This window comes from Chelon labrosus (genome assembly GCF_963514085.1).
Source record: "Chelon labrosus genome assembly, chromosome: 7".
Lineage (NCBI taxonomy): Eukaryota > Metazoa > Chordata > Actinopteri > Mugiliformes > Mugilidae > Chelon > Chelon labrosus.
Genome location: NC_140343.1, coordinates 17,833,439 through 17,860,780, shown reverse-complemented (window position 1 = coordinate 17,860,780; position 27,342 = coordinate 17,833,439). Strand labels below are relative to the sequence as shown.

Here is a 27,342-nt window from a genome sequence, read left to right as displayed (position 1 = left end):
GCGCTTTGATTGGATGCCATCAGCCAATAACATCTTGATACAGGTCAGCTCAGCTTCTCGGGACGTCCCAAACAGACACGGCGTAAAATATTCAGTACCCATTAATAAGACACAAGCTCTCAAACAGATAGAATTCCCTGATTAAATTTTATTTGTGTTGGTCTATCAATGTACAGCTTCTGTTTACAACACATGTAAAATATTCTCACTGAAAATCTAACATTTGAGTACAAAGTGTAGGAAAACTTAATTCATCAGGGTACCAGTACATTTTTAGACCTGGGCGCCTGCCTTCAATTTATTTGAAAGAGTGACGGGATCGAAGGATCTTTATTTGATGAAAATCACCACATACTATACTGAACAAATATGTCTCTAAACTGGGGTATAATTTAGAAATTGTACATGTTTTTCTGCTCAGACAAGTTGAAAATGCCTTACTGTACATTTGAGCAGCCATGAGTGTCTTTGATTTGCAAAGTAAGAAGGACCGCTTGTTTAGATACAGCTGAACTGGCTGAAACTCTGTTGTTTGGCGTCACTTTTAAGCTATTAGAAATAAATGTATAGTAGTAGAGAGAATCCAGAGTGCATTAATAAAGGAAAGACTACAGCTAACTAAAACTTGCAGATGACTCATCTGACCTAATAGATGATGAACTGAATTTTAATATAAACAACAACCATTCCGCTGCTCTAATCAAACGAACCCTTTAGGTTAAATATTCCCATTTCATGTGCATTTTGTGGTATTTTCTCTTGTTCAGCATCACAACACACTCAGACGCATCTTCCTGATGACGCAGACTGTAAACACATACTTTTGAACCAGCAGAACACATGGCCAGGTGATCTTCTTATCAGTTATTATCAAGGAGTATGGTTTCTCAACTTAAGCCAGTTTGCAACAGGACCAAAAATAATGTATAAATCCAGGAAGAGTTACTGCATCAAATCATCAAATACAATACTCCAAATAAAAGAGCACATCAGTACACAAATATATCAACAGAACATAAACAATACAAACACTTATGAACATATAAATATTAATACAAAATACTGATATTTGAGATTTAAAGTTATCTACTGAAAATACACAGTCATGTACACTTTATGTTCAACCACTATAGGAAAACTGCAGAGAGATGAGAAACGACTGAGCCACTTGATATTTCCTTCTTGCTACTCTAAATGTGTGGAGTTACTCTGAAAACGATACTTGAAACGCGATGCTGCACTTTTCCTTTCTACATTCAAGCAGTCCTCCAGAAAGTTCTTCAATAACGTTGCGCGAGTCTGTTGGCGGTATCTCAAACACTGGGCCGATATTTAAACATGGAGATGATATATATATACTTTCAAAAGTGCAGAATGTCTCTTGCTACATTAAATTTTGCCTTCTTCCGTAGGTCATACCCTTAAACCTGCTTCTGTTTGTGTTTGAGGGATGGAGTATAATAAGGAATACCTCTCTACATCTATAAAACAACTTAGCCAGCATGTTTGTGCTAATTGAATTCAAACCGACACACCAAATGTCTCTGGTTGTCCTGGTTTGTAGTGTGTTAAGTCCATGAACTAGTGTTTCCCATATGGTATCTCGGGACCTAAAGATGGCCGCCCACTGTTTCTCTGCTGAAACAAAATAGCTTACACCTGGGATGTGTCTGCTGCTCTTGTCCTGCACTATCTCCTTCAATCCAGAGATGAGCGGACTGGGAATCACCGTCTCAAACACTGCACTGGCTTAAGGCTGTATTTCCAGGAGGGCTCTGTGTATTTCCTGAAAGGAGGGCCGTTCCTTCGTGTTCCTCCTCCAGCAGCCCAGCATGATCTTGTAGAGCGAGTCTGGACACAGCACAGGCTGAGGCAGGTAGATCTGCACGGCAGGAGGCATGAAATAAAGTCAGGCATTGCGTGATGCTTATAAGCACGGGGAAATGTGTAAAAGTGTACGCGCACTCACCTGTCGTTTCTGGTCCCTGAAAAACTCCCCTGTGTTTTCTATCACCTGCTCATCAGTGAGCTGAGAGTAGGGTTGCTCCTTGCAGAAGTTTAATATCTCCCACAGGGTCACCCCAAAGGCCCACACATCACTAGCTGTGGTGAACTTGCCCTGCAGAAGAAAAGATAGTGAACATGTTTTCTAGCACTTGCTGGAAATGTGTTAAATTCCAGGAAACATAACCCTGAATTTTAGTGGCAGCCCTCACCAGCAGGATGCTCTCCCATGACATCCAGCGTATAGGCAGCACTGCTCTGCCCTGGATGCGGTAGTAGTCGCCACTGTACAGATTCCTGCTCATGCCAAAATCAGCTATCTTTATTGTGTAGGTTTTGCCCACCAAGCAATTCCGCGTGGCCAAATCCCGATGGACAAAGTTTAGAGAGGAGAGGTACTTCATCCCAGACGCTATCTGAGTGGCCATGTAGCACAGGTTATTGAAGCTGGAGAGGAGAGCGGAGAGAGGTGGTGTCATGTGCTGGAAGGTAAGAAAACATTTATATACGCATTCATCAGCCGCCACCTACTTACCTGACAGTGGGCGCATTGCTGAGCAGAGCAAACTGCCCCTCGGGCTCGTGGCGGGATAGAAACTGGTTGAGATCTCCGTTCTCCATGTACTCCGTGATCATGCAGAGTGGATCGCTGTAGATGCACACAGCTAGCAGGCGAATGATGTTGGGGTCCTTCAAACGTGACATGATCTTTATCTCTTTGAGGAAGTCATTCCTACAAACACAAAGCAATTTGTTCAAGTTGAAAGATTTTACAGAGTTACATTGACGTCACATTTTATTTTCAGCTCCTGTCGCAGTATACAGGAAGAACCATACCTTGCATTTTTGTTGGCATCTGAACGGAGCATCTTCACAGCCACTAAGACTGGCTGGTCCTCGGGAATGTCAAACAAAAACTCTTTGTTCATAAACTCCTGCATCCCCTCTGCTTCACACAGGTGTACCTAAAAGAGGGAGGAGAAGAGAGGAGAAATATAACTAGCACCTTAACATTATCTAAACCTGTAACTGCAGTCAAAGAGGACAGGCAAAGAGCGCACACCTCTCCAAATTGACCCTCTCCCAGCTTCTCTTTAAATGTAAGCAGTTTCCGTGGGAACTCCTCCACGGCAACATCTTTCCCCGACAGCAGGTCCATAGTTACTGCAGGGATGGCATAAGTGTTGCTTCCGGTCACTCCTTGCAGGTTCACAATGTCTGCCTCTGCATAGTGAGGGACACCATCTTGGACCACAGTAGCTGTGGTGGATTTAGAAGCTGCTGTGCTGGTTGAGGCTGGAACACAATGTGGGGCGCTTTAACTAAAAATCTCAACAGCTGAGGACATTGAGTGTGCATATATCTATATAACTGGATGCGGATGTGTCTGCAGATGTGCGTGTCCACTTACCGGGTTCTTCTGAGCTCTCTGCGAACTCCGGTAGCTTACATATGAGGCGCGATGGCTCCTGGTAGTCTGGGCCGAGAGGGAAAATGCGCTCATAGGTGGAATTAGACTCCTGTTCACTGGTTGTGCTCGACCGGTTGTGGTTGTAGCCGAACGTCTCACTCTGTATTGACAAACTAGCAGTTAGTTCATCATCCAGCATCCGACGTGAGGCCTAGAATAAAGGATGTCGGGGTAAAGGAACAGATCTGACCACCTCCCAAATGAAAACATCAACAGAAATGCACAAAAATGAGTCAACATTCGTGCACCAGTGTATCAGAGATAGCTCACCTTCTCCAGCATCTTCTGCCACACTTGCCTCCACAAGATGATGACAATGATGGCCACGAGGATGAAGATGATGGCCACTAAACAACCAATCAGAATCCGGGTGTTGCTGTCATCTACTTTGTGTGTGGGGTCTTCTTCTAGGGAGGGATAGGGAGAAGAGTCACATTTTTGAGGATTTTCAAGATACCATACTCTCTGCACACAAGCATGTATGTAACGTTTTTCACATAGGTTAGGTGTGATATGTAATAATGCGGTGTGCGTGAGTGTTGCAACTTACCTGGTTGTGGGTTGGGTGTTAGTCCTGTCTTGGGTGTAGCCAGTGTTGTGTTGTACATGGCTGTATCTGTAAGGACAAATCATGCAGAGCTTATCAAACTCAAAAATAAATACAGGTTGACCTGAAAGTTTATTAGACACTTCATTAGGTACACGAGTGAAAATAAATGCATTCTAATATAACAGTCCAGCACTAAATCTGTTTCAACGTAAACTGAACATCAGAACATCATGAAGGGGGATTTGGTGACTTTTGTATTAGAATACATTTGTTTTCACTAGTGTACCTAATAAACTGGTGAGTGTATATTGCTAGGTCAAACCAGCAGGGAGCAGTACACATCATTCACTCAGCTCTTCGGTGTGTACCTGACTGGAAGGTGATCTCGCTGAACAGCATCCAGGCATCAGCAAAGTAGAACTGGCACTTGATGGCGCTGGCCATGTGATTAGCCAGGTTGACCGTAACAAAGCGAGCGCTTGGATTCATCTCGTCCACCACTGGGCTGAAGGAGAGCGGCGTGGCCTCCCAGTCTGATTCAGAGCGGAAGTAACAAACCACCTGGCGGAAGGCCTTGACGTGCCGAGAGAACATGTTGTTGCAGTGGACCTGGACGCGGAAAAGAAGGCAGATGAGGAGATTTTTAGTATTAATGTGATGCATTCCTGAACACTAGTGGAGCATATTAGCTTTCTTTTAGCAGGAGCCTCACCTTCATGGTGGTAAAGTTTCGTGTGCGGTCAAACTCAAACATTATTTCAACAAATCCACCGGGGAAGCTCTCATTGTTCCAGCCCACGTAGTCGTACCCCGGCCACACATTGTAGACGTGACTCAGCGTAAAATCGTCCAGACCGCACACCCCATCAGTAAGCTGGCCCAAGCCTTCAGTCATACTGGGAAACAGAAAGGTGAGAAAATGTAGAGAACTCCCCTCCAACATCTTTCGTTTTAAAAATTCAGCACTTCTGCTGAAAGGCTGCCATGTACGATCTTTCAACACTGGGTGGCAGCATTACCAAAACCAACTCTTCTGTTCAGCTTTTGGCTCTGATACTGGAATATGGGCCATTTTCTTTTTTCCTCTGCAATGTTTCCTTGACAGAGGAAATAGGTTCTGTGTCATGGAGGACATTATTCACCATGCCATAATCCAAACACAATTGTCAACAAAAGACCCTGATGATTGGTTCATTCGAGTTTGACAATTTGTAAGCGCGGCTGACTCAGTCATTCCTATGAGGTATTGCCCAAGAGTAAACCGCAATGACCCGCTCACCACTGTCTGTCTCTTTTCACCATGGTGACCAGTCGACAACAAGGTGAGTAGGGGAAAAGCCGAGAACGACGAGGGAGCGAGCAGTGTAGAGGTGCGAGAGAAAGGAGGACGGTGAAGCAGGGATCGGAAAAGACTCACACACCTGTAGATGATGGCGCCATCATAGACGGAGTCATTGAGATAAACGGGGTAAGAAGGCAAGCTCATCTGCTCTCCTGCTGGAGCGTTGTATGAAACAAGACCATCTGTAAAGCATAGAAAATGATTCATATGTAAAATCTGTCAGTCTGCTCAGCCCCACATACCTTACTGCGGGTTCTTCATTCACATCGTGCAGAAAAGCATTGTTTAACAATCACAACATTTGCTTGAAACTGTAGCTGAGAGTCTATGTCCACCATGGCAACCAATATTTCATGTTGCACAACAGTGGAATTTTCCATTTTCCGTAATTTAAAAAACAAAACATTGTCTGGTATTGAGTCATCTTAATGAAGCACCAGAACAAGCAGACAGAGAAGGATCAGAAAGGAACATGGTTTAACTGGAGGGCCTGGTGGCATCTGTTGACATCCCACAACGTTTTAGATGTCAAAGAATATGAAGCCAATGCTCTGATATAAAAGATTGTATGCAGACTAGATGTTATGTCTATGTCTTTGAACGCCTTAGTCAAGCAGACTGTTGAAAATGTCATTATTTACAGGACAGTAAAAACACAGGGAATGGATAAAACTGACATGACATTAAAAATGCTATTCATTTTCCACTTCTTCCTGTGATTAGATTTCCGTTTCGCCAGGTTAAAACAATCCCATTTTTAGGGTTTGATTCATACAATATACTTCAGTTTAACTCAACAGTTTTGCTCTGATGAACTGTATATTGTATTTTTATGCAGCCTTTCACAGCAAACATCCTTTATATTCCAAACTTCAAAACTGTAACTGATTCAGCCATCCAAACTTTGGACATATCTATTAACCAGCTTTGTATACCAAGAACTTTATATAAGCATCTGTGCACAATAAGTATAAGAAGCAAAAGGGGCCATCAAAATGCCTGTGGCTCTTTTAAACTTGATTTTGAGCATCAAAATCTGATAAAAAGGGGAAAAAAAGACAAAAGGAAAATAAAACAGCACTACAGTTGGCCGTCTTCCCTCTAACAAAGGTAAACCGAGTTTAAAAAGAGCTTACATTTAGGAGGAACAGTGGGATTAAGGCAGTGTTATATTGTTTATGGTATGTTTACTATGCACTGTGCTGCCATAAATACGTGCTGTGTTATTATCTCTTGTTATGAAAAGATGACAGACTTAGCCGAGGCTCTGTAACTCTTTATGGGCTCAAAGGTGAGGACTGGCGCTTCGGCTCTTTTCTTTACACTTACCCAGCCACTCACAGCCGTAGAGCTCCACTCTCATGCAGACATTCATGGAGTGATCTGTGACAGGCATGAAGCGGACAAAGCGAGCAATGATGGGCGGCTCCAGGTCCTTGAGTACGATGTCGTAGGCATTCCTGTTTCCCTCGATCACCTACACACAAAACAAACACATCTTGACCTCATGGAGACACTCCCTAAAGACGGAGACCAACTGAGCTTGCAGCCTGTCTGATAACAGTCTGTCCAAGCATACTTAGAATAAGTGAGTTCATTATGTAATTATGTATCTCTATGAACACAACTTATTAAAGCCTTTTGTTATAAAGGTCAAAATAGATTACAATATGACAACCAAGCCTGAAAAACTTGTGTTAGTTACACCCCGCCCACTGACTCATATAGATTAACGCACCTGCTTGCCCTGCCTGTTTCTCCACGAGATCCAGCGGCTGCCGTCACGACTGTACTTAATCTTGTACATCTGGGCAAACTCATTTCCTATACCTCCTGCGTGACGACCCTGGGTGCCAACAAGGGTGATAAAGTGGAGCGAGCGCAGGTCAATCTGGAGGAACTCCTTCAGGTGGTCCGGCTCTACAGTTATCTCCGGACACCACGCGCCATCACCCTCCTCACAGTCCAACCTGAGCGGAAAGATGACGAAAAAGCAATGAATAGTGGTGTCTGGATATTCACATTAGAATTGCAGTAGAAAAGGGAAAAGAGAAACGGAGAAAAAAAAAATAGGACAGGATGGAAAGGAAAAGGTGAGAGACCAGTTAAAGTCAGTGTGGTGGTGGTGGATTTCAGCTCTTACGGCGTTTAATAAAAGCACCTTGGTGAAAGGCTGCATCGTAAATTCATCTTAAAGTATTAATTTCGGGGAAAGGGCTGGCAGGGGAGAGGGGGAGCTGAAATACAGCCAGGATGGATGAGGAAAAGTGTGTTACATTATTATCCTGATACTCACTGTAGGCCACCCAAGTCCTACCGTGCAAACACACTATAGACCCAAACACATGCACTCTTAATCATGTGGCTGTAAGTAGAACTGGTACCCCAATTTGTGGTTCACTGCAAATAAACAGACACAAGGCACCTTGCAGGATAAACCACCCACACACACACTCTCATTATCAGGGTAAACAGACTGTGAAACACATCTGTGTGTATGTGAGAGAGAGTGTGTGTGAAACCTACCTGCCATATCTAGCAGCGGTGGATTCAGACCACTGGCTTGAAGCAGAGATATCCTCGTCCTGTATCTGCCCTCCTGACATCCCCAGAGGATACCGACACACACCTGAGACAGCACAACATTAAGTATTAATAAGGCGTGAATCATGAAGCGTTAAAGCACAACGTGGAAACTGTCAGACAAAAACCCCAAGATGAACCAGTGTGTTCAGCCATAACCTGCCAAATGTTGTAGTCAATGAGAAGCTTTTTTGTTTACCAGTACTTTTGAAAACAGTAATTGTCCTTTCACTTATGGTAAGTCCACTTTTTATAATGTCGCTTTGGAAAGCCAAAAATTACATAGCAGGCTTTTTGTTATGACAGTCAGAAAATACTAGCCTATAGTTCTGTTGGTTTCCATTTCCTTCACAAGGCAACCTGTGATGAAGATTTCTCATGCCGATAGTGATCAGTTTGGTTTGTACGACAGTGAAAGTCGGCATTTTCAGTGATACTCCATTCACCCAAATACTGTTACCATGAAAATGTTGAAGGCTGCAAGATACTGAAAGATATTTTACTTTACTAATTTTGCAGCAGAAGTAATAGTTTGGCCTTTTTAGTTCCTGTTCCTGTGAGGGGTCCCGGGGTCTGCTGGAGCCTATCCCAGCTGTCATCGGGCGAGAGGCGAGGTACGCCCTGGACAGGTCTCCAGTCTATCGCAGGGCTAACACAGAGAGACAGACAACCATTCACACTCACATTCACACATACGGCCAATTTAGAATCACCAATGAAAAATGACGGTGGGAGGAAGCCGGAGTACCTGGAGAGAACCCACGCAGACACAGGGAGAACATGCAAACTCGGCCTTTTTAGTACATAAGCTTATTTACAATCTTGAGGAGAGTTACATGAACACACTGATAAATGTTGCCATTCTCACATCTGTGTTTTCAATGTGGAACAAATCAGCAAACCGTCGGCTAGCGTAGATTAGCATAAAGACTTGAAACAGGTGCTATGTCTTAGTCCGGTAAATAACATAATCCACATAAACCCAAAGCTCAGTAATAAACAAACTATATCTGGTTTGTTTGTGCAAGAATCACTGGAGGTTGTGGAGATTCCATGCCACATAAAGCTAGGTTACAGACAGATAGGAGAGTGGCATCGGTCCTCTAAAATGTTGGCAAGAGAGCAGACAAGAACCACCAGTTACAGACAAATATTATATTTAATTTGGAGTCTTGTTTGTGGTCACTATTTGGAATGCAAGCAAAACATTTATTCTGTTTTTGCTCTGATTTTGGTCTCCTGGGGGTGATATCTGGCTCTTTAGCAGCTGAATGTTGTGTGATGTTCACCAGCTAGTCGCTAACTGTATGTGTCTGCTGTGTCGGGCTTAATTTTTCTGTCAGAAAAGGTAAAGTGGTATATTGTATGTATTTTTCTGCTACTGTAATAACTAATTAAACATAGATTAATACGTTATACCAAACTGTCCTTTTCAAAGATGAAAGGAATATTGATTACGGTCACTTCAAGGTGGCTCTCATTTGCTCTTCCACCACCGTTGGAAGAATACATTTGTATTTAAACATTTAACTGACGACACAGCAACTAAAAAAACTTGAGTAGTTTTTAAATACTACTTGACAAATAAGCGTGCCTCTATTTAAGAAGGAATTTTCTTATAGTGTTTCCACCGCTGGCATTTAGTTATCACACTCTGAAACATACGGCTCCCCTAACTCCTCTCAGACCAACCACAGCGCTGGTTGCCGTTGAAAACTCGAAACCATACTCAAACATTCACCAGATGCTCTCAGACATTTCTGAGACAGAACTACTTAAGTCCCAGCTTCTGTCAAGAAACCTGAAAATCATGATGGATAGTGCTGGATATAAGTCGGCGGGGTGGTGCTGTGGGAGGACTCCACATACGCATACGCGCAACTACACACTCTCAAATTGTGGTTGCTTTATTAAAATAATAAGCCGGATCCATCCAGTGCTCCTGCCAGGGCAAACAGAGCTTCTATCAAACACATGTACAGGAGTTAGACAGTGTGTGAGAACACACCGGCACGGCTGGTATAAGCCCGTCGCGCCCCCACCGTGTGGTCAAAAGAAGCAAAATGCCCTCTGTTTCCCGCATGCCCCAACCACCCCCATATCCGCCTTTTTTCTGTCTCCGCTCAGCCCCATCCTTGTGTGTGGTCTCATCCTGTCTCCTCTGCCCCCCTCAATGACTGGAAGAGATTAACGGCACGATTTGCAAAATCTTCTTCTCATCAAGAGTGGACTGGTGGCTAACTGAGTGTGACACAGCCAATACGGCAGCTGTTAACTAAGTATCTGAATGTATTCACTTATCTGAGGTAACTCTTCATGTGTTGGGTTGATGTTGTGTTTTGGTCTAACTCTGATAGTCCCACCTATGACCGCCGTGCAACCTCGCTTACGGATGAAAGAGCCTTTGGAAAAATTAGATTTGTGCACGAGATAGTGTTGGGTTGCAGCTCTCAGCTGAGTTGGAGGTGGAAGTTAGATGGAGTCTGACCCTCGTACCCTGGCCCCTTGTCTCACAGAAAAACCTTTGAGAAGACGCCAGCAACAGCAGAGCTCGAGGTTCAAGGCCTTCTCTGTCCCTGTCTTGCTCCTAGTTTCCGTCTTTTTCGCTCCCTGTGATTCTGTCTTCCTCTTCTCTTGATCTCCTCCAAATATTTGCTTAAAAGTTGAGACGTGGAAACGCCTGAAGGTTTGGGAATGATGATCTGATACGCTGCTCACGCGTCCTCCTGGCACACGCAAAAAGCAGGAGCTGACGCAACCACACACATGCGTGCAGGCTTCGTCTCTAGTCTGAGGAAGGCACAAACAGAAACTCTTCCAGATGTGTAGATTTACTTCCTCTATCCTCCTCCCATCTTGTCCTTGGTAACCTTTGTTCCATGCTGCCCTCTTCACTTCAGCCTCCATCATTTATCCAAAACTGTTTACACCCCTCCCTTCCACTCCACTCCAATTTCTTTGCCTGAACCGAAATCGCTTTGGCAATAAGCAGACCACATCAACCAAAAACCATCCTCGTTTCATATTCTGAGTGCATTTGTGGTATCTTTAATTACAAAACCATTTCAGTGATAGATCAAGTGATCAGACTGCATGGATGACAGCTGCAGTAAAGCACAAATTGTCAGAACCTTCTTCAAAGGCAACCGCAGAGATCTCTAATAACTGAATTAAAATACAGCGAGGACAAGTTGACAAAGAACACGAGTGTTCGAAAACAAAGTGGAAAACGACGATATTAGTAGCATTGAGTAGCTGAAATGCGGTATCTGTTTTAGTGCTGAAGTGTTGGTGTTGCAGCTGAGTCCAACTGGTGATTGTATGGGGTTTTAGGTGGTTGGCCCTCCAGCACTTGTGAATGCCAGGAGAGCCTCATTCGCAGAGAGGTGAAAAGTGTAAACAGACATTGAGATGAAGAATGAGGTGAGCACAGAGTAGCATCTCTTCTTTTTTTTTTTTTTACTTCCACAGTCTGGTGAGAACGCTGTGCTGATTATGAATATGGCACATTGTATGAGTTAGTAATACAAGTTGTGTAATTCTTAGATTAGAAGTAGTGCCAGAAAAATACAGAGATACACACACACACACACACACACACACACACACACACACACACACATCAGCAACATCACCAGTTGGGGAAAACACAGAAAACGCCAGGGACATAATTGATGAAAATAGGAGTCATTATCAGAGTCTTTAACCACATCCTAGACTAGTCAGAGAGAGAGAGAGAGAGAGAGAGAGACGGGTCTCAGTATGTCGTGCCGGATGTGTGACCGCGCTTCCAAATGTTGGTGTTTGCAGTGTTTATTTATCTACCCAACCCACTCAGAGGTAACCCCAGGGGTGAGCTGTGGGGGCATTTGGAACCAGGCACACATACACAGATTAAAACCCCCCCACCACCACCGCCGCCGCCGCCACCCATCAGGCTTCACATTCAGCCATCTAAAAATATCACCCAGAAAAAAAAAAAAGGTGGAAAAATACCAGCCTTGTGTGGTGGAGGAATAAAGACAGAGAGAGAGCGGGAGATGAAGGAGTAATGGACCAAACCTTTCTCTCACCTCTTGAATTTTTTACCGCACCGTGACTACTGAAAGGAAGCCTTGTTCTGCAATGTTTACAGTTCAGCCCCTCACCCAAAATACACACACACACACACACAAACACTGTGGAAGTTTACGTTAACATACCTGTCCCTTATGTGTCCATTAAGTTAGGGCAGTTTTGGTTACACTGCCTGTGAATTTTCTAACGACTTCAGGACATCTTCAACTGCGACCATGTAACCTGCTGAACAGCGGCCACTGTGGCCACAATGGGGAACTACACAATTAGGTCTCGAGTCAGTTTCTTTAAAGCTGCACAGATTAACATTTTTATACCAAAGACTGATCAAAACATTGCCTGTAATATGAGAGGTGTTCCTTGTTGTGATGAACCCAATGAAAATATTACCCAACTCTGCAATCCATGGCATTTTCATTGTTTTCCTTTTACAGCCTACGACTTCAACGTTTTGGTTCTCTCTGCAAACTTCTCACACACTGCTAGTATTTGATTCGGGGCAATAAGCTATTTGTAATACTAAACCAAGTTTTGGTTATGGAATCAGAATTTGAATTGCTAAGCATTTTACTGAATCAGCTTTTCTTTTATTAATTTTTATTAAGATAAGATGCATCCTCATAGATCCTCCACAGGGGAAATTCATAAGGAGTTATAATAAATCTTTCAAACATCAATTTACTGCTATGATATGTGGTTTCAGTTATTCAAAGAGCTCTTAAATTCAACTGTATTCATTCAATTTTTACTATAAACATCCTCACAAGTAGAATACCACACAATACAAGTACTGCATGACATTTGGCTGCTCTGCCAGGCCTGCGCTCATGTCCGCACCTCCTCCCTCTCCACAGTGAAATAAAGTTCGCCCACTCGCAAGTAAAATGGGAAAGACAGGGATGGTATAACTCCATTGCTTGGGAATTTTAAACAGGGGAAAGTTGGCATCACTCAACATCTCAGCTCTACTAAATACAGCCATGAATATTTCCAGACTGTGGAAAAACGACCCTCTTCTAAATGCAGCAGAACTAAAGCATTAGACAGAGTTATAGCTGAATATATATTGCTTCCATATATTAGAGCAGGTTGAGATTTCATATTTTAGAGGCAGTGGAGGTGACTTTTTAATTTAATCCTCGGTGGGGTTTCAGGTTGTCGATACAAAACATTGTCTTGAAGGGTGAACTCGTTGAACTTTGACCATAATCGGATGCACAGTCCGTCCTTTCCATGACTTATGAGTGGTCAAATACCGGGAATTGCACACCACACACACGCACACACACACACACACACATGCTGGAGAGAAAGACAGAGCCTGTTTCAATGGACTTTCCTGCTGTCAGAATGTCTGGTATGCATTAGCCACAGACTCCAGTGGGATAGCTGGATCCACAGCATGCGTGTGCATGTGGATTATTGCATGCGAGCGGATGCACACATGCGCACACGCTCACAAAAACAAGGAAAGAGGACAGACAAGAGGGAGAAGTGTAGTTGCGAAAATGTCTCATTAAAAACTCATTCTGAAAATGTTTGAATCCTGGAAGTTAAAAGAGCTTACATATGTTTAAATAGGTCATAAAATGTGGCTATTAATAGGTTTGTGTAAGGGACCATATGTGTGAAAGTAACCACTGCATGCACACAACATTAAACGCTATACGATCTCTATCTCACCCACTCTCTATTTATTTTCTCACTGTCTTTAAAACTTTCTTATACTCGTTAGCTTTGGCACAAAGAATAAATTAATGACAAACAGGGTAATGAGTGTGTCTAAGTGCAATGTGCCTCTTCGTGCGTGTATGGGTACACCTCAATGGCGAGAATGATTCACATAGAAAACAGCTGTTGTTAAAAAGTTTCGTTTAAAAAAGCTCACTTTGGTTTGCTGGGTTTGAAAAGTGTAATGTTTGTCATTTTGCTTCGGGAACTTTTGACTGATCTCCATCTGACGGAGCAAAAAACTCCCAGACCTGTCATCATGACCTCATGTGTGCCTCTATTTTCATACTTTCTGAAAATAAAACTGGGTTTATAGTCTTACAACACTGCAGAATGTAATGTCAAAAAGTTATATTTTGAAAGTGGAAGTGGGGTGGAGTAAGGCCGGAGGATGTGGAAGTGATGGAGCGTTTTTTTTTTTCTTCTTCTTCTTCTTTTTCCACTGTTGCCTTTTTCTTTTTAAACGCTACTTGGCAGAGTGAGTGACCCGTGTCGAACTTTTCTAACAAATCATCATTAATTACTGTTTAGATCTGAATATACAGTATGTCACTCATTATTCTTTCAACGATAAAGAAAACTCGGCCTGATGACAGAAGCTTTGAGACTGAAATCATAAACAGTAGTCGGCTCAGGGTTTTTACTGGCAAATATTCTAAGTTCTCTATGGTTCCCATTTGACTGCGTCTCTGCCCACCAAATGTTGCTACTCTATTTCCTTGTAAAAAAAATTATTGGTCCTATTTCATTGACATCACAAAAACCACCCGTACAGAGCTGGAGGGGAGGCGCACATGCTGGGATCAAAGAGGCCAAACCAGAGAGAGGGGACCGCATGGCTCCCACAAAGCAGCACTTATCCAAAATCTGAATCAGTCGCAGCCTGGACTGCTGGACTGGAGCACCAAACCCCAGAAAACACTACCCATAACTCACAAAAGTAATTTTATAGTATTCACAATCTCTTAAATATGACCTCATTGCAGCCTGAGACTTAAATTCAGACACGGATCAGACTGGTCATTTGGTGCTCACCTGGGTTGACCTGCGACGAAACGCCTCCGAACAGGTGGAGGAGGCTGAGCAGGAGGAAGTGAATGTCCCACAGGTGCTTCATCCCAAACACATGGAAAGACTTCCAACCTAAAGAAACAAGAAGGAAACGGCAGGTTACACAAATGTCTAGAGTGTTTCATATATTGTTTTACCACACGGCTAAAACTGTGAAAAATGGATTTTTTATTTTCTCCTCAGTATTCATGGAAACCAAACATTTGTTTAGATATATAAGAGGAAAATAGGAGTTTAATTGGAACCATGTTTTTATTTCACTCAATAAAAGGCACAGTAATTGCCACCTAACAGTGGAACTTCCATTTATTTAGTACTTTATCGCTCTATGTGAAAAGGCCTGTTAAATTCTAGTGACGTGTCAGTATTGACCATAAGAGACAAAACAGCCTCAGTTTACAATTGGAGGTTTTTATTTTAGAATTTTACATAATGCACACTAATTGTTGGAAGAACTGATGAATGAATAAATAAAAGGACAAACATTAAGGATTGGAGAAGGAGACCTAGAGACACTGAGTCACAGACATGACTTCAGCTGGACAGACGCAGCGCCGACAAGCCGCCTCCAACTGACCACTGGCAGAGAGACGCAACTAGTTTTAACAAGCTTCTGTCTGCATTTAATTTTTCATGTGAGTGTACTAAATAAGAGATACAAAATACACATCAAACAAGACAATACTTTTATTACTACTTCTGCTAGCTTACATTTGCAATTATTCGATCAAATCTACTTGGTGAGACCAGAGTCTCGGTTTTATAATTCAGGCTACTTTTTGTTGTTTACAGCATGTTAATCACATCTTGTGTTAGCTAGAGAGGAAAATCTGTACACGGAGTCTTCATTTTAATTTACATTTTCCAGTGTTGACTATTGTAGTCACTATCGCCATGAGCTTGCAGAAGTAAATACTTCAAGATCACCAAAGCAGGCTTATCTAAACCTAAACACACATGACGCAAAGCAAAACTACCAGAGCTTTGTGGGAATTTTCTTTGAGAGACATCGGTGTGTGTGTGTGTGTGTGTGTGTGCATGCATGTGTGTGTGAGATTTCCTGGTCTTCATCAGTGGCCAAAGACAACATTTTCCCTGACATATCCCCATTGAAATAACAGAAGGATCAGCAGCGCGTAGCAGTGCAGTAGTCTGGTCATTGGAACAAAACAGAACCACAGTACAGGCCTGTGTTTATTTCCTGTTCTATCTGCTGTTGGTGACGGCGGCACAGCATTGCACTATAACGGGCCTAAAACATCTTCTCTTATTTCTCGTTGTTTCTGCCCAGGTGGGGATCTCCAGCAGGATTAATGTTGTCTGCTAATGTTCCAGCTAACCTCTGTCCGAATTCATCTTTGACATATTGTATATGAAGTCAAGCATCAGTGTCTCTATGGGGAACAAATCTACAGTGGTTGATTTTGAGCTCATGCCCAAATGAACTGTTACTAACCATTGATTTGTAATGGTGCCACTAAGATCCACCAAAGAATATTGCCCTCAGCTTTGCCAACTGGACTTGTGCATCATTTGAAAATGTGACAAATTAGTTTTCCCTCAAAGATAGGTGCTATTGATAGTCTCTGAATTTAGAGTGAAATGCTCAAATTTTACCATCCTTAAAACAGACCTCAAAGTAATGTCATGCAACCAGTGTTGATGGTCCACCCACTGCAGTTTGTGACACTAATTATGGCCGGTCTTGCCTTGTTCATTGTCCCTTCACACATAATCTCATTGCTTTTCTTGCTGCCATTTCCTGCAGCTTCACGTTACAGCCATTTCCCACTGAGACGCCTTCACCAAACTTAATTCCGCTTGGCTTTACATAGCTAATGAAACACAAACACCTGATAGCTTATGCGCATTTGGAAGTCAAAAATGTGTTTACCACATGCTAAAGAACGTTCATGTTAAGACTGCCTGTATTGTACAGGGGAGGCCAAGTGACCTTTGGTTCTACATTTGGAGATCCTCAAGGGACCATGTGTTTGCACGCTTTAACCCATTTACTGCAAATGCGTTTAATTTATGTTACTACTCATCAACTCTGCAACATCCTCAACAGCTACAGGACTGATCCAACACAAACTGCCTCACCTCCACATCTAGTGTTTATTTCGATGGTCGCTGAGCTGTAATGAACAAATCAAAATGCCTGCTTCTCCAGCAGCCTCAATCATAGTGGTAGAGAAGCATGTCTGGTGGATGACTGAATGGATGAATATTAAAAATCATACTTTAAACAAATAAAAGTTGAGGCACACGGCATGCTATGTGCTGTTCATAATTGGACAACACATAGCTTTGTCCAACAAATCGAGTCTCAGATGTCTCATGATGACCACCACACCTCTTGACCAAAGACTTTTTTCCAGTCTTTTGAACAACCACAGGTGTAAGCACGTTTTATTTTAAGATCTAATTGCAAATTAGAGCTTTATGTACTGATGAAGAGGCTAAAGTGTGATTCACTCACTAAAATTTGTATGTAAAGTGTGAACTGGTGAAGAGCAGCTTGACAAACCATGTTGCTGGAAATTCCAGAAGACAAACACTGAGCAACCACGGAAAACAATAATAAAACTTTATAGGCTCTTCTAAAATATGACAAATTGTGCATGTCCTTCTTTTCTGCTGCCACAATTATAAGATCTAAGCTATTGTCGATATTATGCTCTGAGTATAAGTTGTGTGCACTACATTATGTTCAAGAGATGGTCGGCTTCAAATGAGGAAATGGATTTCCTGTTTAAATTGCTGTGGCATCCTCTGGTTCCAGCTGTGTTCTCAATACCTGTATGAAGGGAGCAGCTGTTATTCCATATCTGGACTCTGCTATAGTAACATCAGATCAGTCAGCAGCGCTGGAGACACAGGTTCACAGTTCTGGAAAGTTCTCTCCGCTCTCTTCTTACGGGAACGCAGCAGGAAAAAATTATTCATGTCCTATCTCGGTTTCAAGAAGTCCAGGTCCATTCCAGGATTTTTTCCTTTTTCACATTCAGAAACATATTTCAGACTTTTAAGAGAGAAACTATAGAAGAACAGAAATAAGCTTGTGAAAGCATTGTCAAATCATCTGATGGTCTTACTGAATACATATAAATTGCCATTTAATTTATTATCCACTTGCTCTCGTCAAACGTGGGCTTTTCCACACATGAAAAAATTAGCTGCCTCATTTTATAATGAACTATACTTTATTCTGACCTGAAAGCACAGGCAGGAATGGTGAAAGAGAAATGGAAGGGGATTGGAAACACAGGCTTGCAACCAGGGCCAGCTGCACAAACCTTTCAGTGGTGAATTTATTCTCATGGCTCCCGAGAGACGGGAGAAAAAAGCTATAGGAGATCATAGACTTCCTCACCTGTACATCAGCAGAACACAGAGATATATGGTTTGATCTCTGAGCCCTTGTAATTCAACATGCTGGAGCATACGGGCCAATGAATAAGCAATGTTTCAAAGGTTTTCAAAATTCTCTAACTGAAGTGAGATAATGGAAAGAAAATTTCCATCCAGGTTAAATACTGTATGTCTGGCATTTTACTGCTAATTCAACAACCAGCAGACACCAGGAGGCAGAGTTTGGTTTGGATATCACTGGTCTGAGGTAAAGTCTGCTAACCATGGCACCCAAGTACACTGGGTCCACCTTTCAGGAGCACTTAGCTCATACTCTAACAAACCAATACATGCCCTCCAGTGTCAACATGTAGACTTAACAGCGCTGATTTGTTGCATGTTACGCCCATCTGACAAAACTCTGCAAAACTTGGTCCGCAGTTTGTAGTTTCGAGTCACCAGGTGCCATTCCATTGCTTTTTTGCTTGTGGTGTGAACACATGACAATTAATTTAAAGTACTTAAGTGCAGCAACACAGAGCATCTAGCATGGCTGTAGACTCGAGTTTTAAATTCAAGCTGACGTGATGAAATATAAATTGACTCGGATCTCCTATCTTTCAAGGCAGCTGCCCTTCATGAAAGTCTACACCAGCACACTCCAGGGTCACATTTGTGAAAATAAACCACTGACACTTTGAAAAGCTTTCAGGACAGGAACAAAAAATAAACCCAGGCAGAAAGTGTAAAAAGCAATCAAAACAAGACCTTTCAAATTGACACTTTTCAAATTGTCCCAAGGAACTTTTCTCCTCAAGCACAAAACTCAGTGTTACAGGTTGTTCTGTGAGAGCATCCAAAACCAAAGCAAGACGACACTAGTTTGTAACTGTAGAGAATGACAAGAGACGTAACAAAGTGAGTTTCATATCAGGTTTCACCTCCAGACTTTAAGTTGTAAATGACTAGGCAATAACCCATAAAGGAAAACAGGCCTTGTATACGGTATTCCTACTCCAGAAGTCTCATCTGTCCCTCAGTGAAATATGTATGCGGGGGGAGGAGGCCCCTGAGAGCTCTCTACGATTTCATAGGCATCCAAACACAATATCAGTATATTATTTTACATCACAAACACAGAACGCACGGAGAAGGTTTCTTTTTAATGTTAACATATGCCAAAGCTCATACTTGTGATTAATGCAGCCCGCCATCATGGCTTCATGTCATCTCTTGGCAACATTCAATAATAGCGGGATGTATTTCAAAAGAAAAACCTATGCCTGAGTGAGTGAGAAGATTTATAGTGCACTGATTCTTTAAATAATTTAAAAAAAATGCTAGTTAGCTTAGCTTAGCACAGTTAGCTTGGCTCTGTGCAAGCGTCAACAAAAAATCCTCCTATAGATTTTGTAAAGATTAAACAAAACAAACAAGTTTGTGTCTCAAACTGTATACTTATTTTATAAAATTTAAGAAATCATTTTATTCACACTGTCAAGTATGTCAACATGCAGTGCACTATTGCTGTATCTTTGTATTTTTGTATGTAAAATACCAATATGCCAAATGTCCTAATCTGCCTTTAATTACACAAAAAATACATTTCCTATCATTATCTTGCTAAACTGTTAGCCTTGGTGGCACTCCTTCTCAGGACTTATGGTGTGGTCAAGAGGACAATGAAATACGATCCATTTTCAATGAAAGACAGCGATACAAAGCAGCAAGCTAACATCCAACGCTTGTCGCTACATGAGAACTGATGATGAAAGATATTTGCAGATAAACTTTTGAAAGGAGCAAGCTAATTCACCCTGTTTAGACTCCTTATGCTAAGCCAAGCTAGGTGGATGCTAACAGTAACGCTGGTAACTTTTCAGCTCGTTAGCATGCTAAAATGTTGAATGGTGAATGACAATGCAATAGTTGCCTAGCAACTGTGCTCTCTCAACTTACAGCTGATGTTAACACTTGAATAAATATGTGCATATTTATTATTTCTACACCTATAAAGAATACTTACTCTTCTGTATCTCACAATCTAACAGTATATTACTCCAAAGCAGCTGTTTACACATACGACTACTTTCTCACCAAGGATCAAATATGAAAACAAAACCATATGTGGCTGTCAGTGTTCCTGAATGTGGTGGCAAATCACTGGATCTACTGTACCAGTGGGAATTAAGGTATGTGACTTAACATTTAACACAATATCTTACATGTCAGCCTCCCACTTAGAATAACATCTGTGCCCAGATACATTCATAGATATGTTAGTCTAGTCAGTGCACCATTCAGTCTGAACAGACGTTACAGAGCCAACAGGCTTTAATCTCTCTGACTGGACCATTAGGTAAAATCAGGCAGGTTATTATAAAGACCACGCTGATAGGCAGCGAGCTGAGTTTATTGTGTCCACTTGGAGCAGAACGTTCCTGAATGGAATGACTATTGACTTGAGTTTCTGTTTCTGCCCTGTAAATCTCAGGTCCCTCTTGGCTAGTTCAGGAAGTGGTGAAGGACAGATACTCCCCTCAGAAACCCACGAGCCCACAGAAAGAAACACATTCACATTCTGCACCTACATTTTTGAATCAGAAAAACACATTAAATACATTGGAGCCACACTCACGTGTTCAAAATTTAGATAACCTGTAGGAATAACTAATCAGAATATCAAGACTTCACACATTGACATACACCTCTATTGTTACTAGTCTCACATCCCTTGAAACTCAAAACTCACTCATGAATTCACTAAGAGCTTATTGCCAAGTCAGAAGATTGCATACAGAGATTTTATTTTGTTTTCCCAGGCTTTCCTGTTTGTATAAATATTCTGATTTTCTTGGAAGTAACAGGCCAAGCACACAGAGTAACACTGATGTACCACCAAGTCCTGCAGCCTGGGAAAGCCTGTAAAGTAAACACACAGGTTTACTTGGCTCCGTTCACCGCTTCTGTCTCTCTCGCATGCGCACACAAACACACTGCCGCATCAACGTTTGCGGTTTTGCATGATCCGTTGCAGGAGGCTCGCAGGGTAGAGAAAGAGTGAAAACTTCACAGCCTAGCCTCCAGAAATTGTCCCGTATCAGGCCTCACGTGGAAGAGGAAGATGGCACAAAGATCTGAGTCTACAGAGCTGCCTTCAAGCTCTCCTTCTTTTTACTGAAACACAGGCCATAATTCCTGTTAAACTGTATGATTTTGTGCCAATTAAAATGTGAACTATAGTTAAAACACATGCTTTTCATCTCCCTAGAAACTTAAAGTTAAATGGAATGGAAACAATAGTGTTGGCTCCTGTAATATGATTCATATACCACCCCAACGTAAAATGAGTCAGACCGTTTCCTGCCTACAATCATATGTCCAATAAACATGTAAATCAATTTAAAATATAATGTTGCAGTTAAATTAACAACATTAATAGCAAACGTACTGGTTACGTGTTAAAAACAAGACGGGCCTGACAAACTGTGACAGTTAATGACGTTGTACCAAGGATCGTGGTCAGTGTCAATAATCACAACATTTTATACTGAAATAAAAAGTGGGAAATTTATTGGCAGCTAAACAGTGACAGTGACTTTACATTGTAATTTGATATATTAAAATCTTTGGAGAGTTGGAGCTTCTTTTGTTCACTACTCATTTTCTGTAACTGTGCATTTCTCATTCCTTTTATTTTGTATATAGTGTATGTGTTTATGCGTGTACAACAGGGGAGAGTTTTTGTACATATGAATACCATATGTGTACTTTGATCAGGTCAAAATAAAAAATAAAATGGAGTAAAAAGAAATGATGCCAGGTCCTTTTGGCTACATGAAGTATACAGTTGATATAAGTATAAGGTTTCGTGTGTTTATGTGCACCGTTGTTGTCGGGCCTTTGTAATTAGATTTTCTTGACAGGAAGAGAAACTACCACACACAACAATCCTCCATTGTCTGGACAGATGAAACACCTGTGGAGAAAGGTTTCAGCCAACATGCTTAATTGTAGGATATCTCGCGTGTAATGATACACAAGGCAGATTTTGAACATTGCTCCATGAAGCTGTGAATAAAAACAAGATTCTGCTTCGTAAGCAAAACGTTTTACAGTAATGTGAAACCCAAATCTTAAAAGCTAAGGTCCTGCTCTGCTTCACAGGCGCGAATGGAAACAGTTTCTTCTCTCTCTCTCTGCTGAGTCTTGTCACATTTTGCTCTTTTCTGGATCCTTTTCTGCTTTATAGAAGTTTTTGTATAAAGGCAGCGAGAGGTCAAAGTCAGCAACAGGTTTGTGCTGACACTGGGGCTTGAAGGGAGGATTCAGGATGCATGCTGTGTAACAACTTTCTCTTGCTAATTAACTACGTAATAAAGGTTTGGTGTTTGTCTTTCACACTGCAGCTGGATTGCTAAACGTCAAACGGGTTCGAGCAGGAACACATCTGCTGCAGAGCGTCACTGATGCTGCCATCAGGGACCTTTGGTGGCCCGAGCACGTGAGCTGCTCAAGCCACAGGTGCTTGTAAAAGGCTACCACCTGACGTTTAGGAGCCACACGGGAGAAATAAAGCAAGAAACCACAAGGGAGCACAGCTTGCTTCATCTGTAAACACCCACAGAGAGACTGAGCTCAGGGTTCTACCTGAAAAAAAGTTCAGCAAAGTATTTCAACAAAGGCTTGAACTGTTCTTTGTGAATATCGTGCACTGACACTGGCTGTGTTTGTTATGTAAGGAGAGTAGCCTAAAATCTTTGACTGGAGATCCTTTATGATTCAATTTCCAGGCCCCAAACTTTACAGCTACACTGTCAGATTGGAAAAACAGCCGCCCACGCCAAGAAACTCTTTTTTTTTTCTTTTTTTCCATCTCCCCCCGTTAAAGCAGAGGTCCATCCGCTGCTCAAATCAAAAGCATTTTTGCATTTAAACCATTCAAACCACAACAAGAGGAGCTGTCTTAAATTTAAACAGAAAGACATACAACAGCCGAACCAAATAAAACATTTAATGCATCTCAAATACATAATGTGCATACTATTTATTCACTACTGTGACTTTCTTTGCTCTTTCCTACAGGAAATGTTGCCTATTTTACACAGGAGCATCACTAAATCCAATGCCCATCCCCTCTAAAGGGTTACCAGTTACTTTTTTGTTGTGATTATTTTGTTTTCTAAGCTTATTTTATCTATTTTCCTGTTAAATCTTAATCCATAAATAAACTGTCAGATAAATATAATGATGTAGAACATTACAGAAAAATCCCAAATGTTTTGCCTCCTAATACAGTCCCTTATTGAATATTTCGTCCTTTCCACTTCTGATAAAACACAACTCCACTCCAATACCAAAAAGACGTTAAAGCAACAGAGCACAGATGGACTCTTTTTAACAGAAAAAAGCCAACCGTCGCCTGTCCAGCCTGACGTCAGCAGTGACAGCTCACTCACTTCTCGGCCAGTGTCAGCCTTCAGCGAGTCGTGAGGTTCGTTTGATGTTGATGTATTACCTCAGATCATCTCTGAAAGCCTTTAATTAGGGACAACATGGGCGAACAGAGAGAGACAGCGAGGGACGGATAGTGAACATCAGTCAAGCAGACAAACAAAACGAGACTGCCACATGTAAACAGGAGATGGAGAATTACTGAGGTAAAAGAAAAGGCCACATGTGCAAACAGAGAGGAGGCTTTAGTTTCTGAGTACTGTGTGTTAGGGAGCATCTATATTTTGGCTTCTTTATGATTATTTAGTTTTCTTGATCTGTCAACGTCCAGATCTGCCTGCTCAAGAAGCCGTCTCTGAATCCGAGCAATAATTACTCCACATGTCAGTGGAAATTCAATATCTGGAAGTGACTCTTGAGGCTCAGACAAAGTAATTCAAACTCAGAAGTAAAAGGCACAAATGCAGACTTGTTTGGGCTACATGCAACCTAATCCCTTTAAAATGGTGGGGTGATGAGTGGTTTGGGCAGGGTCGAAGTTCAAGCACGTGCGGGATGCAAAGTCAACAGCGCAGTATTTTAGGCACGGTGTTCCCTGAAATGGCACTATTTATACCAAATTACAGCATGCACCTCAGCTAGCGAGCGCACAGCTGTTTTTCTCTTGCCAGAAGCATTGATTTGAAAACACTTCCAATCAAACAACGTCAGCGTAGAGTTACAGCTAAGCTAAGCAAGCACCGGGTGCCTCTTGTGCAGTGTTTTGAATGTGGGGCTGAAATTACAGCCTCTGCTGTGGTGTGTGATTAGAGTCCGTATGTGAGGATGTCAGACAGCCTCCGAGCTGTGGAGGGAAGCTAATTAAAACGATATGTCAGGAAGACATAGTGATAACACACTCCCAATGTTGATGCTCCACTCTTTCTATCTACCATTTTGTGTTAGCTTACGTTTGTGTGTATAGAGCGCATACTTGTGCATCACTCATCAGTCGGATGAAATAGAGAGGGATTGTGTGTCAACTGTCTTGAGCAAATAAAAGTAATATGAGCACATCATCCACCACAAACATTTCATATATTTCCCCGTCAGCAAACAATCCTCCCACTCTGCTTTGATAAAGAACTTATTTAGCCTGATAAAGATGATTTCCTGTTTACACATCCAGCCCAGTGAGGACACAACAAAGAGAACTTAGGAAAGATCCCCAGCCACATACTCCTATGCTGTCATAAATCCTCAGTTTGTGGTGATCGATGCTTTCTTCAACTTAATTTGTGGTCAAATTGTGAAATTTCCCTTTCTGCTTTCCACAACTCATTTAGTGATCCCACACTTCTAATGCTTCTTTGTTCCCCGCTGCACAGATAAAATGACGGAACGGGGAGGCAGGGGGGAGAACAAATAGTTGCAGTCCTTGAAGGCCAACTCAGAAGTCACAATACAGCACCACTGTATGTCTGGATTTAATTTGGGGGATTTTTTATCAGAATGTGGAATATTAAAATTTGTTCTACAGAAATGACTTAAAACTGATTTTAACAGTTTAAAATGGAGGTTTGAAGAGCCTTACTTTTTCTTTTCCTACTTTTCTTCACACATCAGTTCACAAATGTCATCACACTGTCATGTTTACATGCTGCATGTATGTTTTTTTGTCCCAGATGCATTTAAGAATTCTTTCCTCCTTACTTTTTTGTCTCACCGTCCTCTTTTTTTTGCTGTCTCCCTATCTGGCCGCTGTCACTGTCGTTCTCGCTTTTGGAGTTTGAGGCTCTGGGTTCTGTATCACATCTTGAGACAATATGAAGCCACATAAATAATTGGAGTTGAAACTGCCTGGATCCACAAAACACAGGGTTTGCATGACCTTCCTGTAACAATCTCTCCATTGATGAGAACCATCTTTCCTGAGTCTGCCGTTGACCATTCCGGTCATTACACGGTTCAAATGTCAAAGCTGTGAGCTCATACATGTCCTTAACTCCTCGCCGAAGTAGAAAAGAGTCCTCTGTGTGTGAACATCTACCACCTCCGTACCACAGGAGGACACCTGCATACCAACTACGTAACACCTACATAACACCGAAGAACATATCACGACCTCCGTGACACACAGAAACGGGGGACGTAGTTGAGGGACTGAAACCTTTGTCCAAAGACGCATCTTCAAATATTTCAATGTTTCATCAGGAAAATTTGAGGAGCTAAGCGGCCGCAAATGTGTCAGCGGCTTAACTGCCAGGTCATGTGTGAGTTTGATGCAAGGCACGTCATTTTTTTTAATTAGTGACACTGCTTTTGTGGATTGTAAAAAACAATGACTGGTGCCTCTCTGCGCATTAGATAGGGATTTGTATGATGCAATAAAACTTCAGAATTAACTCTGTATATTGTACATGTGTGTTATTTGAAAGTGTAGAGCAAATTTCATGCATGTGCAGAATCAAAAATAAAGTTGACGGAGACCAGAGTCCTCTGGAGAATTTACAAAGAGAAGTTTCCATCTGTCGCAGTCCTTTCTTCAACGCTGATTGTTATTCAGAGTGAAAAATTTGTTTGAAAGAAGGAATGACCTGAAGTCAACCACAGCAAAGTAAAACAATGCGCGCAAATAATGGCTTCTGCTGAAAAACAGCTGCATCTGAAGCAGAGCGGAGAGGGGTCTGAATTTGGCACTGCATCGCTCTGCCATGCAAACAGCAGCTACTCCACACAGAAGGTACACTGAGTTCAAATATGCGACCAGTGCTCTCTAAACGAAACAATTCAAGGAACCGTTAAAGCGCTCGGAGCTCTTTCAAAGGCTTCAAGAAATCTGACTAGAGTTTTGGGTCCGAACAAAGAGACAAATTGAATGAAGTGATAAAGTCGGAAAAGTTTTAAAGAAAAATGATGACTTACTTGTAAGATGTTATTTTTCCTTTCAGACCATTTGTTCACAGATGGTTTTAGATTATTCCACTGAGTGTCAGGCGGCTGGATGTTACAGTCTGAGACTTTATCTCTCTCACTTGCTCGCACTCTCTCTCTCTCTCTCTCTCTGTCAGTCGCCTTCACCGGGACTCACTGGGCTGATGTAAGACACTCCTGCACATAGGAAAAAAGAGAGGGAGAGGAGAGTGAGGGGGAGAGAAAGAGAGAGAGAGGGAAGGAGGGAGGCAGAAAAAAAAAAAAACCCTTCACATTCTGTGGATTCTTGGGAGCGAGCCAAAGTCCCAGAATTCCACATGCCACACATAAGGTTTCAATTAAGGCTGAATCCAAAGCTCAATCAAAAAGCCTTCTTCCTTCTGAAAAGAGCCTTTCTTTTGACAGTTAGAGGCTGAAGCAGCTGTAATTGCAGGTAACATTTGAGCTGCTGTCGCCAGTCATTTTGTCATTTAACAGCATTGCTTCTGAAATAAATGCTTTGTATGTTTAAAAAGTGAGTTAAAATACAGAAAAAAATAAAACGAACTGAGTGGTACTCACATAGCAGTTCATCATAGCTTTAATAGACAAGTGTCAGAGAGATGCTGTCTTCTAATGATGTTATACACTTTGTGTGTTGTGCAGCTGATGTAGCCTGAATCTTTCGACCAGACGAGAAAACTAAATATGTGCAGACATTGTGACTTATCTGAGGGGCATTACTGCCTCTAGTTTCTTGATGGAAGCCGTACAGCCATGGCAAATAAGTTTTAAGATTTTACCGTCAACCTG

General features: G+C 41.9%; 1 protein-coding gene across 2 annotated transcripts; it reads right to left on the bottom strand.

Annotated features, from left to right (window-relative positions):
- Positions 1-61: 61 nt before the first annotated feature.
- LOC311490563 (discoidin domain-containing receptor 2-like) lies at positions 62-27,171 on the bottom strand. Of its 2 annotated transcripts, none has more exons than XM_084548119.1 (17): positions 26,542-27,171; positions 14,794-14,901; positions 7,894-7,996; positions 7,106-7,337; positions 6,697-6,844; positions 5,447-5,549; positions 4,738-4,921; positions 4,394-4,634; positions 4,026-4,091; positions 3,746-3,882; positions 3,416-3,626; positions 3,068-3,300; positions 2,842-2,969; positions 2,540-2,737; positions 2,217-2,451; positions 1,970-2,119; positions 62-1,882 (listed from the first exon to the last, which is right to left on the bottom strand). In XM_084548119.1, the coding sequence occupies exons 2-17, from the start codon at positions 14,873-14,875 to the stop codon at positions 1,751-1,753; spliced, it is 2,583 nt and encodes an 860-aa protein (XP_084404245.1). In that variant the 5' UTR covers positions 14,876-14,901; positions 26,542-27,171; the 3' UTR covers positions 62-1,750. The 2 variants fall into 2 exon arrangements, with proteins under 2 accessions (XP_084404245.1, XP_084404246.1); XM_084548120.1 differs by having other exon boundaries at positions 3,416-3,575.
- Positions 27,172-27,342: the final 171 nt, after the last annotated feature.

Bases quoted from the DNA above. Each gene is read 5' to 3' on its own strand.
- LOC311490563 (XM_084548119.1), bottom strand. From the start codon at position 14,875: ATGAAGCACCTGTGGGACATTCACTTCCTCCTGCTCAGCCTCCTCCAC. The intron at 6,845-7,105 runs GTGCGTTAATCT...TTTTGTGTGTAG, and splicing joins GAAACAGGCAGGGCAAGCAG to GTGATCGAGGGAAACAGGAA. The intron at 3,627-3,745 runs GTGAGCTATCTC...CCTTTATTCTAG, and splicing joins GGCAGAAGATGCTGGAGAAG to GCCTCACGTCGGATGCTGGA.